At 41.7% G+C, this 14999-nt stretch overlaps 1 protein-coding gene across 1 annotated transcript in view; it reads right to left on the bottom strand.

Moving 5' to 3' along the window:
• kif1aa (kinesin family member 1Aa) overlaps window positions 1–14999 on the bottom strand; it is a 39251-nt gene that overhangs the window by 3575 nt on the left and 20677 nt on the right. The window contains exons 25-45 of the mRNA XM_053430463.1: window positions 14028–14158; window positions 13796–13943; window positions 11185–11303; window positions 10998–11083; window positions 10782–10917; window positions 10200–10353; window positions 10006–10096; window positions 9794–9912; window positions 9645–9700; window positions 7861–7969; window positions 7638–7704; window positions 7441–7525; window positions 7242–7347; window positions 2918–3032; window positions 2672–2805; window positions 2531–2592; window positions 2303–2448; window positions 877–1065; window positions 654–725; window positions 397–518; window positions 32–175 (exon numbers count right to left, since the gene is read on the bottom strand). Of these exons, the coding sequence (XP_053286438.1) occupies window positions 32–175; window positions 397–518; window positions 654–725; window positions 877–1065; window positions 2303–2448; window positions 2531–2592; window positions 2672–2805; window positions 2918–3032; window positions 7242–7347; window positions 7441–7525; window positions 7638–7704; window positions 7861–7969; window positions 9645–9700; window positions 9794–9912; window positions 10006–10096; window positions 10200–10353; window positions 10782–10917; window positions 10998–11083; window positions 11185–11303; window positions 13796–13943; window positions 14028–14158 (2391 nt within the window). The remainder of the gene's footprint in view (window positions 1–31; window positions 176–396; window positions 519–653; window positions 726–876; window positions 1066–2302; window positions 2449–2530; window positions 2593–2671; window positions 2806–2917; window positions 3033–7241; window positions 7348–7440; window positions 7526–7637; window positions 7705–7860; window positions 7970–9644; window positions 9701–9793; window positions 9913–10005; window positions 10097–10199; window positions 10354–10781; window positions 10918–10997; window positions 11084–11184; window positions 11304–13795; window positions 13944–14027; window positions 14159–14999) is intronic.

The raw sequence follows: 14999 nt of genomic DNA, 5'->3' as shown, positions 1-14999 counted from the left end.
AAGTGATCACAGTTTTTTGGAATTGACTCACCTGACTCTAATCTCCTGGATGTCAGGGACAAATCTGCGACTGCGGGGCTTTGCTTCAGGGACTCCATTGCTGGACTTCTTGGCCTCTGGATCCTGCTGTGTGTCAGGACCGGGGCTGACGGCACGAGAGCGAGGCATGGGTGGTCTGTGGTACAAAAAGAAGAGGCTTAAAACCTTCACCTAATGGAGTTCATGCACTTCACAATGACTCAGCAAAAATAACATCCTCCGTGCTTCATGTCATCCAGCTACAGAACATTATATTCAAAAGAAAGAAAACACGATCAATACACTACACAAAACGTACTCCGGACTGCCATGTACACATAATAAAGCCTACCAAGGATAACAAGTCTCAGCACTGACCTGAGTTCAGTGGTGCCATAGCAACCCTCCACCAGTGAAGGGCACGTTGAGGAGGGTGTGATCGTGTTGAGAGCAGAGATTGAAGTGGAGTCTCTGAGTGTTGTGACCGACATCTCTGAGATCTGGAACACATGAACCAACACACAGACACACACAGGGTCAATTGTGTGGAAACCATCAATAATCAAATTGTTTTCATTCATGTAGAAAAAATTGATATACACTTTTATTTAAATGGAAGTTTATGAAGCATTTACCTTGCTTTCACTGGCACTGACACACACATGGCCGTACTCTCTGTTGAAGGAGTGTGTGAGCAGCCGCAAACACTGTAAAAAGGAGAGAGCTTAAATGTCTGTTCATGAAAAAAATCAAACTAATGTAGGTTTGTAAAGACAGATCAAAGAAAATAATAAAAAACATTAATGGCTGCACATATCAAACCTGAAATTTACACTTTCACAAAAACAGACGGCTGACCTTGGCGGCGAGCTCCCTCTGCCTCTCCGTGGCGAAGTCAGAGCTGGAGCTGACCTCTGGATCCACCTCGGGGGTCGGAGGAACCTCGCTCAGCTCCTCAGTGACACAGGCCTGCAGGGACTCCTGACCCATGAGCATGGTGGACTCCAGTTTCTCTCTCAACAACAGGTAATGTTTGGTCCTCTCCACCTTAGAGAAAGGAGGGAAAAAAACATCAAAATCATTGAGAAGAGACAATATACCTTAGATTAAGAGAAGCAAGCTACTTTTGAAATAGCAGAGGGAACATGTTAATTTGACTATCTCCAGTTCTTTTTCTATCAGACACAGCAGGTGGTTCTCTGCACTAATTTCAATGTCATAAATCACAATATTTCAGTATATAGTTAAGAGGATGTAGGTTGTGATAACTGGTGGAGTGAAGCTGCTGTATTTTCAATTAACCTTCACATCTTCCATAATCTTGTTTGACCAGTTTCTCTTATCATTGCTTTGTTGATGACATCCTGTCTTCTGTCGTTTTTGTAAAACTAAGGCCTTCATTTCTCAACTGTTAATTTTCTCAGAAACCCTGTGCCTGTTCTCTGCAGTCAAATCACAACTAAAAAGTTTGTGTCTCTGAAGTCGGGTCTTACTCAACTTCCTAGGCTTCTAACCAGGGGAAGATCCAGGGGGCCCTGGTCCCAGCTGTATTCGTATTGGCCCCTGAATTGACCCTGTTCTATCAGTAGTCTTCTTTTCTTCTTTTCTTATTTAATAAACTAGTCACTTACTAACAATACTAGCTATACATACGGCAATTGGTTGAGGCGATTTAGTTTCTAAGCACAATAGGTTTGTCAAAATATATTTAATGAGGTCTGGCTTTGCTCAAAGCTATAAACCAAACAGTAAACAAAGAATGACTTGTGTGCATCTTATTGAATTATGAATTGTGCATAGATTGTGCAAAATCTTGGATCCACCACTGCCTCTATCTTAACTGGAGATCACACTCCATTTATAGTAGGTAATCCTCATAAATACTTCTATACTTAAAACTTTGAAGAACAGCTTTCTTAATAGTATGCTAGGACACATTTATGGTGAATTCTGGGAAACAAACCATAATCCCAGGTACACAGATTTTGCTGCAAGGCCCTCCTGTTAACACACCACATCTGTATAAAGCAGTAAATTGCATGTGCATAGTAAACTTCATATGTAAATTTGGGGCTGAATCTGACAAAAAAGATGGAGCCCAATGACTAATGATCTCCATTATGAGGATGTTTTAAGAGGGTTTTGCTTAAGTAGATGATTTAGAGACACATATTTTTTAACTAGTCTGTTTCAAATACCGAAAGCCAGTGGGATGTTTCTTCAGATGCTTATAAAAGTAACTTCTAAAAAATGCTATAAATGAAAAGCAGCATAAGCTCCTCACATCTTGAAGGAGGCTGAGTTTCTCCAGCTCCCACTGGTGGTCCAGAATGAGGCTGTCACTGCGAGGCCTCCACCCAGCCAAGTTCTCCTCCCCACGGACGTAGGCCACTGAGGTGTCCAGCACCCGCCTGCGTCTCCTCTGCATACCTGGGTTGAAACAGGTGCAAGGTTAAAGGTAACACAGGTAACTCAGGGTAATTCCGAACGCTTACCGTGTCATGACTCTTACCTGGGCTTCCTGCATCTGCTAGGTTACATAGGCTAACCTCGTATACTCCTGTGACTCGGTTTCTAATAAAGGAAAAAGAATACAAAAATCAGCTGGGTGGACACTACACAATGTTTTTATCGTTTGGGATTTCAAACTCACCCATCAGCTGCTCTCAGGCTTCCAGTACCGAAAAGATTGCGGATGGAGCGGGAGGCTGAGAGCTTTGTGTCTCTGGAGTAAAACACCATGCAGATATCTTTGGTTATGACTGCAGGCTGGGTGCAGTTCTCCATCTGCAGTTGATAAAAGTGGAGGATTAGCCAACATTGTTCCTCTAGAGTAATTTACACATGACCCCTATCACTGTGGGGACCTATTTCCACTCATGAGTACAGTGTAGAGTACCTCCAGATAGGCTGAGAGGGTCATGTAGATCTTCTCCCCATATGGAGTGACTCTGTTTAGCAGCAGAGAGTTGTGCATGGAGCTATCCCAAGCTGCTTCAAAGCGATAGAAGGTCCTGAGGTGGTTTGTTGGGCAAGAAACCAAAGAAGAATTACTCAGCGGTCTTTAGGAATTCAAGAAGTAGATGAGCAGTGAAAGCTAAACAAGAGGGATGTAAACTTAAAATCATAAAAAATAATTCAATAATCAAAGAATACATACAAAACATTTAATTTAAGTAAATTTACTTTTAGCACTGAGCATTATTTTAACATACAATCAGTATTCCTCAAAATCTCTTTACAGAAAAGTGCTAGTTAGATCTTTTTTGCATGCAACAGGCTAAATGAGCTAAGGCATTGTGCACAACACCATAGAAAAAGAGAGCTGAGATGACTAAAAGTACAGAGAAAAGGGGGGATGAAAGACAGCCAGAAGAAATGAGGGACAGGGCAGTGAAATACCTATGGTCAACTCCCAGGGAAATGCTGTGAGAAAGAAGAAATCAGCAAAAGAATAGAAAGTGAGAGTCAGGAAGTATGTTGAGGTTATGCGCTTGTGTGGCTGGGTTGGTGTTTGTCTTTGTTCACACTGTTATCTCATTATGCAGTGAATGGTACATTTCACCCATAAGAGACCACATGAGAAAACTCCTTTTGGAAGGTGTTGATCGACTTGATGCAATCTCTCATCCTGACCTCCCATTGAAAAAAGGTCAAATAACAGCACGGCCATTCTTCAAGCAAGTACAATACCGCTTTCTGTTATGCCTCTGATTTGCTCCATACGTTAACGTACAGGATTTTTCCTATTTCCCCTCAGGGGAGATTCTGTAATCACACACTGAAACCAGTTATTCCTCTGGCCTGCCGCCCGGTATAGCCTTAAATCTGAAAAAGATAATCCAAGCAAGAATTGTAAAAGGAAACTAATGTTTCTGTAAGCCATAAAAACAGGCTGAATGAGACTCTTCATGAGCTTCAGATGTTGGGCCCAAAAGGCTATGGACTGATGTGACCTTGTGGGAAAGTCAACAATGGGACTGCAGAGAACTGACTGCTTCTATGTGAGAGTGATGGGGATTGTAGAAATAGCCTGTTTTTTTAAGCAACAAGTGCATTAAAACACACACACACACACGTTTTCCCCAGTAATAGAAACCTGTTTGCTTACACTACAAGTGAGCAATTTCCTCTTCACACTACCCCAACATGTGCTTCTCTCCATTTTACTACCTCCTAAAAAATGCAGGAGCCAGGATTGAAGTCATGCTTCTGGCGGAACATGTGAGGAACCATTTGTTTCTGCTCTTTGGCACAGTTTCACCGAGGTGAGAGCGGGATGTAAAAATATTCATAACCTTGCAGTAATTTGGGGCAAAGTGCTACTGGTGAGGTAATGGCCCACTGGATTACTTTTTAATAGCTGCATTTGAATATTGTGCCAGAGTGGGTAATGTAAATGATGTGATCCATATTACAGCACTTAAGTAATAGCGTGTGACTAGTGTTCCTGTTACTGCTCCGGGCTGTGATGGAAAGCACTCTTTGCCCCTCGGTATTTGAGGTAACTAAGAAAATCATATCCACGGATTCAAATTATTGCTTCACTGCAAAGTTCAACAATATGAAAACAACAAACACTTTGCTCTGAGTTAAAGGGAAGATGACAGTTTTTCCTGAAAGTGTATGATGCATCTCGTCGCTTTTGTTGATTCAAATGAACTGTTGTATTAATGGATCACTACCACCCTCTGCTGGCAGGTATGACTTATACAGCCTACTTGCAATGAAACCTTAATGTTCCACCACAAAGAAGTCAACAGATAAGAGCTGACGAAAAACGTGTGATCTCGGCTCAGAAGGAATATAGTGTGTCCTGTGGAGAAAGTTCAGACCCAATCCTGCTGACATTCTGCGGCAGTCCTGTCTGAAAGCGGGCCTATGCACAGCAAGCCTATGCAGTGTCTATACAGAGTAATGTTGATGTTGTGACTCTGCCTTTTAAATTAAATAAATTAGAGTCTGGGAGACCAAATATCGGTTGCTCACTTTCTGAAATGAGCCGTAAAAAGTTCCTGCAGCAACTGTTAAGTTGGAAACAAGTGTGACACTGGCCCCACAACACCTCCAACAGAGACAGAGCCAAGGACAGTCCACATGAAGCACAGCGAGCCATGCAGACCCCGTCCATCAGACTGATAACAGCTCAAACACATAACCCAGCACAGCAACAGAACCAGGGACATGCAGGGAAGTTTCCCTCACTTCACATGAGGGGGAGGAAACAAGGAGGCACAGATGAATTGCTGACAGCGATGGCAGAGTAGGAGAGAAGGATCACTGAAGGCTAACTTGGAATGACAGTGTGTGTAGAGGAAATTAGAAAGATGAAGGTGTTGATGTAACGCACGAGAAGAAAGGCAAAATAATATACCTAGGCATGTCCGAATCAAGAAACTGTCTGCAAAAGCAAAAAAACAACATTCTGTTAGTGGAGGGAGAAAAATGTTAGCATCCATTTACACCTTGATGTTAGTATGTTCAAGATGGAGCAGAGACCACACAAGGCCGCAGCCTGGTGCAGTGCTCTTTGATATAATTGATGGATATTGAGGCCTTAAAAGGGTAATAATTAAGTTGTATTGAGAAGCACAGGGACGGACCCCCCCTCCCAGTCAAAGAGAGAGATGGACCAGTTTCTATAAGGCTTTTGGGAGAGTGTGTTGCTGATGAAGCGAAGCACTAAAACAGAGGGTTAAATAATTATAATCGATAAATAGCGTTGTGTTCTACTTGATGATACTGAGATAAAGGCCAAAAGGACAATCATCGAAAACCTACACTGATATTTGTCTATATAACAAACTAAATATCCAGTGAAGACATTAAATATGTTGTAAAGTACTACTCAGCAGTTACTGCACACCTATAAATCTATGATTTTTTAATGTTAAAACACAAATCAATGAGGAGTTATATGTCTTTGTTCCAATAATAACTGTGTTTCTTCAACAAAAAGGCTCCATATTAACACAAGCTCACATTGCGGGGCCTTAATCGTTTACAGAAACATACTGCCCTCTACAGGTTGACTACAGAAAAAACAGTCAAGGGCATCTAAATATCAGTATGATATTAGCAACGACACAGATCTGTGGGGCTGTCGTCTCTCAACATTACAAATCGGTCAGGCCCATCTTCTCCCTTTTAGTCTATGATGTCTTCTGCAATCGAACAACACACCTACAAACAACATTTTAAGGGTTTCAAAGTAGACATTGTATAGATTTACAGAAATTTTACTTATTAATAGAGCAGTCATTTTTAAATATTAAAAGTTAAACAATGGATTGAGTTAAGTGAAGATGAAGTGTTAAATATCCAATGCATGACATCCTACTGAGTCCAAATAAAGGTTGTTTAAGGTGTGTTAGTGAGTATACAATAATTTGAGTGACCAATGCTGCTGAATAATGTGGTAAAGACATGCACTTTACAATTCATGTTGTGGCGTATTACAGAAATAATTGACTGATCTGATCTGTTTATACAAAAGTGAGGTATAGTGCAGATGTAAAGGCTCTTAAGGTTCATTCACTGGTCAGCTCAAGGGTAAGCAGATTTAACATAATTGAGCGATGAGAGTGGTTAGACGTGAGGTGACCGACAAGGTGAGATGCAACATGTAAACGCGATGACGACAATTAAACAACGAAAGCACAGATTAACATCAAGGAGGGTCGCACAGCCAGCATGGACAAGTTAATTCACAACCAATTTAGTTTTAAACAAGGGTTTTGTTAAATTCACAGAGGAAGATTTATTTTGTGAGTGGTCACTCTGGATTTTTTACGTGTGACCTCCTGCAGTTGGAAACAGGAATCTATATTCATGCAGAAACAGTATTAACATAACAGCACAAAAGAACTCGCTGGGATTTGCTATATCATTCAAGTTGTGCGTCTTCTGCCATGCTTTCTTTCTCACAGCCGAGTGCAGCTGATTCACTTTGCCATGCATTTGTCAGTGTGTTGCATTCCAGAGCATGAGCTGCCGCAGCATTAAACAAAGCAAGGTCCTCAGATCAGGCTGTTGCCGCGAATTACAATTCAGCCAAGCTGCCACAACTCTCAAAAACATTTCTCTGTGGCTACCAGAAATTCCACATTTTGAATTCACCAGGTTATGAGACATATAAAAGATGCAATGATGCAGAGTTGAGCTTATGTTGCAAAGATCATGCAGTTGCAAGGTTGTCATTAAATGTCTCCACCAGAACGTACCTGTCGTCATGCATGGGTCTGACATACCCCGTAGACAAGATGTTGAGGGAGAGAATATTGGGGTCAATGATGGTTTCATCAGCTTCAGGGGTGCTGCGGAGACGTCCTGGTAAAAGCACACATGCCTCAGTAACAACAACCCATAAACATGTGTACATGTTTGCTAATCAAGGTAAGGAAGCCTGGAATCCAATCTCACCAACAACAAGCTCACGGATGTCTTTCCAATCCATGTCACCTCCTGATTCATGTACAATAGTAACAGTGATTCTCCTCTGGAGGCCCTACACAGGTGAAGAAGAGACAGACAGAAAGAAAAAGAGAAACAATTTGCTTAAATCCCGGGTATTTAAAATATTCAAAATATAATGTTTGCTCACAGTGTGACTGACGTACCTGGTGCAGTAGGAACGTGCCATGGCAAGGCATTCCTCCTCTGTGGTCGACCACTGCAGGGATGTAGCTGGAAGGAAGGAGAGGAAAACAAGCCTCACTCAATTTGTAGTACAAGATAGATTTATGTGATACTGATTCCAGTAATTATCCAAAGTATCTCTATACTTTGAATTTCATTGAAAGCTCTGCAGAGATAATGACAGTAGACATATAGACCACTCACTCTCCATTGGCTTCCAGCTCACAGATCTCGAAGAAAACCATGAGATCATATTTAGAGTGGCAGGGTCCTGCCTGTGGGCGGGTCATGGTTGTCAGTTTGGTTGCAGGTACTATGGTGAAAAAGGAGATTATAAGAGGTTATAAAGGAAGTGAACAGGGAGAGAATGGCTCTAACCTAACAAAGGAAAGAGAAAGGGAAGAAAAATGGAAATCAGTAATGCAGGGAAGGACAGGAACCACTAAGTCCTGGAGAAGGACATCCTCTCCTTCAGCATATTTTTATAAACTCTGCAGTCTTCTCTTAAAGGAGAATACCACTAAATCTTTTTTTCCTGCAGTTTGAGCTTCACAAGCTCTGGTTCTGTAGGCTCTCAGTTTTCCCAAATCCTTTATATACACATTAAACCATTCTGTGTACAGCATATGTACAAACTCTTTGAACAGTATTCTCAATTAAAAATATCTATGTTTCCCATTTTTAACCATTCAACATATAATATTTGGTATGTTATGTTATGTGATGTTTGCTTCTGCAAATATATTAATTAGCAGAAACATTGTCCCACAGCACAAATGTAGACAGAATGTACAAAGTATTGTAATATATACAATATAATGTAGCATAACAAATTTATTTTCATTTCCTTAATTCATATTCTGTTTATTATTTTAAAATTCTAATTGTCTTTGATGTGTAATGTATAAATGTACAAAATAATGTACAATATAAAATATAAATTATTATTATTATTGATTGAAGCTACTGTGATTCAGTTCAAGAGGAGCTCAAAGAAGGAACTGAGGGAGAATCCACCACGCAGGTCAACAGTAAACACACAGTACACTAGAGAGTCAATCCGACTGAATGCTGCCACAAGAAATGCACCTTTTTTATATCAGATCATGTCATTCTTCAAATTATTACAACTTGTACTAGTACATGACCTGTAGAAACTGCCGTAGAAAGATTTAGAATATGCGGATTGCTGGTTCTTGCTGGGCCTTGTTCAGACCGTGTGATCTGGTATTAACATCCGTCCTGAGAGATCTGATCTGATAAGTGTCGCATTCTGGACGCGTTTAGGTGTGTTCAGACCAGACTTTAGTGCTGACCACTTGTGATCAGATAACTTAGGACGGACGTTGATACCAGGACTGAATGGGGTCTCTGTCTACCCCCTGAACAGGAGGGTCACAGGCTCAGATACACAACATCCAACCAGGACCCGGAAAGATATTAGAGCAATACTTAAGTAGAACTGATGCTTATTGTCACAGCAGCTTGTATCTCTACATAAAAGGAACATGATGTGTTCTTTGAAATACTAATTAATCAATGAACATCAATGTGGCATGACAGACCCTTGCCTTTTGTTTTCACTGTGACAATGACTTGATATAAAAAAGGTTTTCAGTAGCTGAATTCTCTTGGATTTGACATCATTAACCAACCCGGCTTCTGAGCTTTAATAACTGAACAGATCGAGAGTGGTGGTGCTGGCAACTGAGCGCGCTCGTTTGCCTCCAGTATGAAGGAAGCGGCCAAGCCAGCAGCAGACAGAGCATGGCCTGACAGCGAGTCCACCAGCGCACCATTGAGCACATCCGGCACCAGGTAGCGGATGAGATCCAGCGATTTCTCCCGGTCCGGTGAGACGTCAGAGTCCACTGCTCACACCCAACAACATGAAGCTAAGATGACTAACTTACAGGCAGACCAGTACAGAGACGATGCAACATAATACATACATTGTATTGTACAATTAAAGTAGAGGAACTCTTTACCTGGTTTGGACAGAGGCATCACTCGTGGAAACTGCCTTCTGCAGGGACGTAATGGACTGGTTGTGGAAAGAAAAACACACAATTGCTTGTCATTGTGAAAACACAACAATATAGATTATGTCTTTGTGCAGAATACATCGTCATAGTACCTGATGACGTCTTTACAGAGAGGAAGGAAAGGCTGTTTCTGGTAGTGTCCAAACACCTCAAACACAATTGGCTGTGTTTTGATGTAGTCAACAAATGATTTAGTAACTTCAACAGCTATCTACAAAAACAAACCAAGAGATGTTTAACTTCCTGACCTATTTAAACCAGCAACAAAATATCCTTATGCAGGAGCTGTGTGGTCGTGCCTTACATTCTGCACATGGTAGAAGCCCAGAGGAGGGCCGCGGCCTGTGTTTTTCAGGGGTTCAGTAGAGAAGGCCTCATCGTGGCGGTGGATGAAACTGAAATCACATTATCGAAATGTAAAAATTTACAAATGAAGCTGTAGAAGAAATGTGTTAATACGAAGAATCGTGAAAGTAATTATGAAAATATTGTGCTTACTTGAACTGGCAGAAGATGTCAGCATATTCTGCTGAGATGCTAGACGCCTGCAAGACGGTCACCCTGAAGGTAAAAATGTTACCAATCCTGAGATGCTCCAGAGCATCTAGTGGCCCATCCACAGTGGCCTTCAGAGGATTCTCCGGCTCCTCTCCTCCAGCTGAGAGGAACAAAGAACAAAAATTAGATAGAGATAAGAGGTCTTCATTGGTTCACCCAAACCCAAAACTGTGCGGTTCAGATCCACGTTTTATACAGCCAGCTGGGTCCAGGTCCCATTCTATTACCACAGGTCACAGGTCTGTTTAACGTTATGTGTAATAACTAACTGGACCTGTGAAGAACTCTAATATAGATTCAAGCTTGTATTCCAGGTAGCCAGCCATCAGTTGTCGGTAAACTCAGATGTGACTTGGAATAATCCTGGTAGGATCATGTCTGCTTTGGAGCAGTGTAAAACTGGTATTTCTACACACACACACACACACACACACACACACACACACACACACACACACACACACACACACACACACACACACACACACAACACATGTCTATTCGCTCATAAAATACGATTACCCTCACATGTGTTATTGTTGACTTCATCAGCTGAAGGTCCCATTTCTGAGCTCTGTCCCTCACCCTCCACAATACGTAGCTCCTCCTGTGAAATCCCCGAATGGGACAGTCCGACAGAACAAGATTCTGACTGGAACTGCAAAAGCAAGTTTAAAAATAGACTAGTGAGTTGGTAAAATGTACCCAAACAACCTTCATATCGAGTTCTATCTCTACCTTTTCATATTGCTGATCCTCGAATGAGATTTTAGCAGTGCCTGACTGCCTCACTCCTGAGCCGTAATCGGGAGCTTCCTCATCCGCTGGAGGGAAACACAAAGCACCTTCACTTCACTCCCTCAAGAAGTCACACGCAGTCTGTCCTTCGTCTCAACAAGAGTGAGGCTGAGGATCCGAGCCTTACCTGATATGGCCTGCACTGCCACCCGGAGGAAGCCCTTTACCTCTCCCCTCTCACTAACGATGGCCACGCGGTGCACGAGTGGAACCGGGTACAGCAGGTTACTCAGATAGACAAACGCCCTGCATTGGGATAAGAAGAGAGAGAGAGAGAGAGAGAGAGAGAGAGAGAGAGAGAGAGAGAGAGAGAGAGAGAGAGAGAGAGAGAGAGAAAGGATAAAAAGATTAAAAACAGGCAAGTTCAGGAGATGAGTTACACTTGATAACGTTTACTGGACTGGACAACAGAACACAGAGCTGCAAAGCAACCAAACAGAAGCTGGGACTGCTCTTGCGATGGCCATGGGTGCCCTTTACTCTCACTTGTTAGGGATTTACCTATCTACACCTATTATCTACAAATAATGAAACTATTATGGGCCACATGCAGTACTCCTTAAATGTTTTACTATACTAATGAAAGCTTGGTGAGGCTAAGGACCATATAAGTAGTAACAATTATTTTAATTAATAAAAATACTAAGCTGGAGAGCAAATGTTTTCCTTAACCTGAAATAATGTTTCTTGCCAAACGATTGTACTCTACTGCACTAACTTGTACAGCTTGAACGTGCCTCTATATGAAAATACTACACTAAATATGGAATGTTTAGAGCCAATCATAAACACTAGAGGCACTTCAGATTTTGATAAGAATTAGATTTGAATGAGGCTAGTAGTGACAAAGACTACATTTTTCTTGAGAATATAAATTACAGAAGTTTTTCCTTCTTTATTTAGAGTCTAGTTTTAAGCTACAATACATGACCTTGCCGTCAAAGACCACATTTCCCATGAGCAAATAGGGGTAGACATTTAGGGGGTGAGTGTAAAAAAGTGACAGGCTTATGACAAGATTGGTGAGGTGCGAATAAGGCATGCTCAGGACAAAAAAGGTGAACAAAATTGCTTCCAACCTACACACTCAAAGGAATCAAAAGCAAATGGAACAGAAATCATCATACCGAACATGGCTCAGCTTGAATAAAACTGCCAACAGCTTGACATATTGTATGCTACACAAAAAAAAACAATGGATGACATCAGAAATCAAAGAGCACCTCGCCCCATGCTAATTTGTGCAAAACAGGGGCACTTGGTCATCATCAGACGTATTCAAGTAGAAAAAATTGACACAAAAAAAAGGCCAAAATGAAAAGACTTGTGCTCTGGCATGCCTAAAAGAGACAGCTGCAGTAGAAACCAGCTCTTTCATCTTGAGACTTTGAGTATTTCCTGAACTGCACTTTGCTATTTGATGTTAATAAATTTCAGTCTCTTTCATCCTTATACCGGTTTCACAGTATGGTTGGATCATTTCACTATTTGAGTCCTGTTTTAACGCAAATCAGACCTGGGTATACTCCATGAGACATGTCAGGGCTTCTTTAAGTCCTCTGGAAAAGCCACGACTGTACATTTAAACACACGATCGTGAGACACACATCTCAAGCAGCCGTTGAGCATCAACATTGCTTGACCTTTAATGGAAACAAGTGATATGTACTGACCCAGCCCTGGCTGAGTAGAAATGTGATATGAGTGAAAAGCATTAAGTCTTGAGTTTGTGTGTCAAATAAAAACAGCATAGAAATAAACATAAACAAGCATCTGATTGGAGATTAAAAGAAAGAAAGCAAAAGATAAACCTTAAAGCCCAGAAATGTCTACTCCAGTGTCCACTCAGTAGCATGGTAAAGAAACTAGTATATAGTCGTTTATATTTGAGAACATTTGTGTGTCAGATATCTGAGACACAGTGGCGATGACAACTGAGAGCCAACAGAAAATAAGGGGATAGTTTGACTTTGTCTGCTAAGCAAGCATCAAGTTTTTAAGATTAAATGAATGGCAATCTTTCATTTGAATATATAGAAATTGTAGAAAATATCCAATTTTCAACTGATATATTACAATTCCATTACATGTCCCAACTGGACAGTACAATGGAAACTAAACCAAAAGCCAAAAGGGTTAAAGGGCAATTCTGATATTTTTCAAGCTGGGCTCTATGTTAATGTGTGTGTGTAAAAGCAGCGGCTACAATCTAACCGTATGGGGCAACTGCCACAGACAAAGGAAAAGTCCCCTTAAAGGTCCTTTCTTTCACCAATTAAATGGCTGAAATTGAGAAACTGAGTCATTTATTTGTTCATTTTAGCCTCTTATTGGTGAAAAGAACCACTTTTACTGGAGATTTCATGGACTGTCGCAGTTGCCCCATAATATTTACTGTAGCCACTGCCACCATGTCGTGGCTGCCCGTGAAAATAACCCAAGTGAAGAATCCCACAATTTTTTTTATAAACATAGGGCCTAGCTTGAAAATTACCAGAATTTGGACAGAAGATCTGTGTTTGACACCTAAGAAAGAAAAAAACTGAAGAAACCCTGATTCAGATTTTATGTAATCATGCACACACAATCCAGAACAGAGTGAGGACTTTGTGAAAACATTCAGCTGTATCTGTATTGTATATTAGGTTGTGCTGATGTCTATCAAGGGAAACAGACCCTGCGTCTCAGCGTGAAAGAGCTAGTTTCCTCCACCAGCATGCTCCTGAAACCTCACCAACCTTCCCACTACACTGAATAATGGTGACCGGTCGTAAAAGGGATCCTGGCCTTCGCTGGAGCCTCGGCAGAGCTCTCCCTCATCCTCATCATCCTCATCATCATCATCATCATCATCATCACCATCATCATCATCATCATCATCATCCTCTCCCCCAAGCTCCAAGCACGGGTCGTCCAAAAAGATATCATCGTCCAGGTCCTCCAACTCCTCCAACTCCTCCTCCCCTCGACCCTCCCGCTGCGAGTCAGCCAGCTCAGTAATTTCAGAGGTGGAGAGGGTCGGGGATGGGGTGGGGTCACTCATGCGCTTGCTCATGCACGTCTTGAAAATAGGGTTTCTGGTGCGGCCAGAGACATGGGAACTAGGTTAGTCAAGTTAAATAGAGAGCACACACTCAAACAAGAAGGGTGGTAGAGCAGTGTATGGAGCGGCCCACTGCAGGAAACCCTCATCATTTTGAACCAAAATCTGTTTATGCTGTGTTGAAGGGGGTACAAACTGAAGAGTGCAAAACAAGCAAGCATATATACTTCACTGTGCACGACCATGAGGCTGATGAATGACCACATGGACAGGTAAAGGCACCTTGTAGCTCACTGTTTAGTTTCCAGAGGCATTTCCAGGTATCACAGGAGTCAGTTAAACATACAAATGGCCCGGCCGCACTGGGTGCATGTGCAGCGAGTGACAACTGTGTCGCTGATCTGCAGCTTCTCACACCGGGAGCTTCTGCTGCAGAGCTGCTACGTGAGGTATCTGGTATGACTACTGTATTTCCTCGAATAGAAGTATCTCTGTACACAACTAAATGCCTGGACTCTAGGATATAAAACTGTGCATCTTCCTGTCCTGCAATAACAATAAAAACCTGGTTAAAACAAATGGATGGATTCAGTCCAGAACAGAAACTATAATTTTCACAGTCTATTTTACTCATCGAGAACATAGGAGAGAGCCCCACTGAGACGAGCGTCTCAAATGGGCAGTGTGGCTGCTCTAACCTGATAACATGGGCACCAATAAAGGTATAATGCTCCACAATGCACATGTGTCGCTCATGCATCCAGTGTGACTCGGGCATTAGGTTGGGTAATCATGTTAATTCAAAACCCTTCAGATGCCACTGATAGAAAGCGAGTGGCTGTTATATTACTTCACTGTGTAGTTGGTTAATTTATTCATAGATTAACCACATCACTGAA

The sequence above is a fragment of the Pleuronectes platessa genome, chromosome 9 (assembly GCF_947347685.1).
Source record: "Pleuronectes platessa chromosome 9, fPlePla1.1, whole genome shotgun sequence".
NCBI lineage: Eukaryota > Metazoa > Chordata > Actinopteri > Pleuronectiformes > Pleuronectidae > Pleuronectes > Pleuronectes platessa.
Note: the sequence above shows the minus strand (reverse complement) of the source record. Positions and strands in the feature narration are given on the sequence as shown.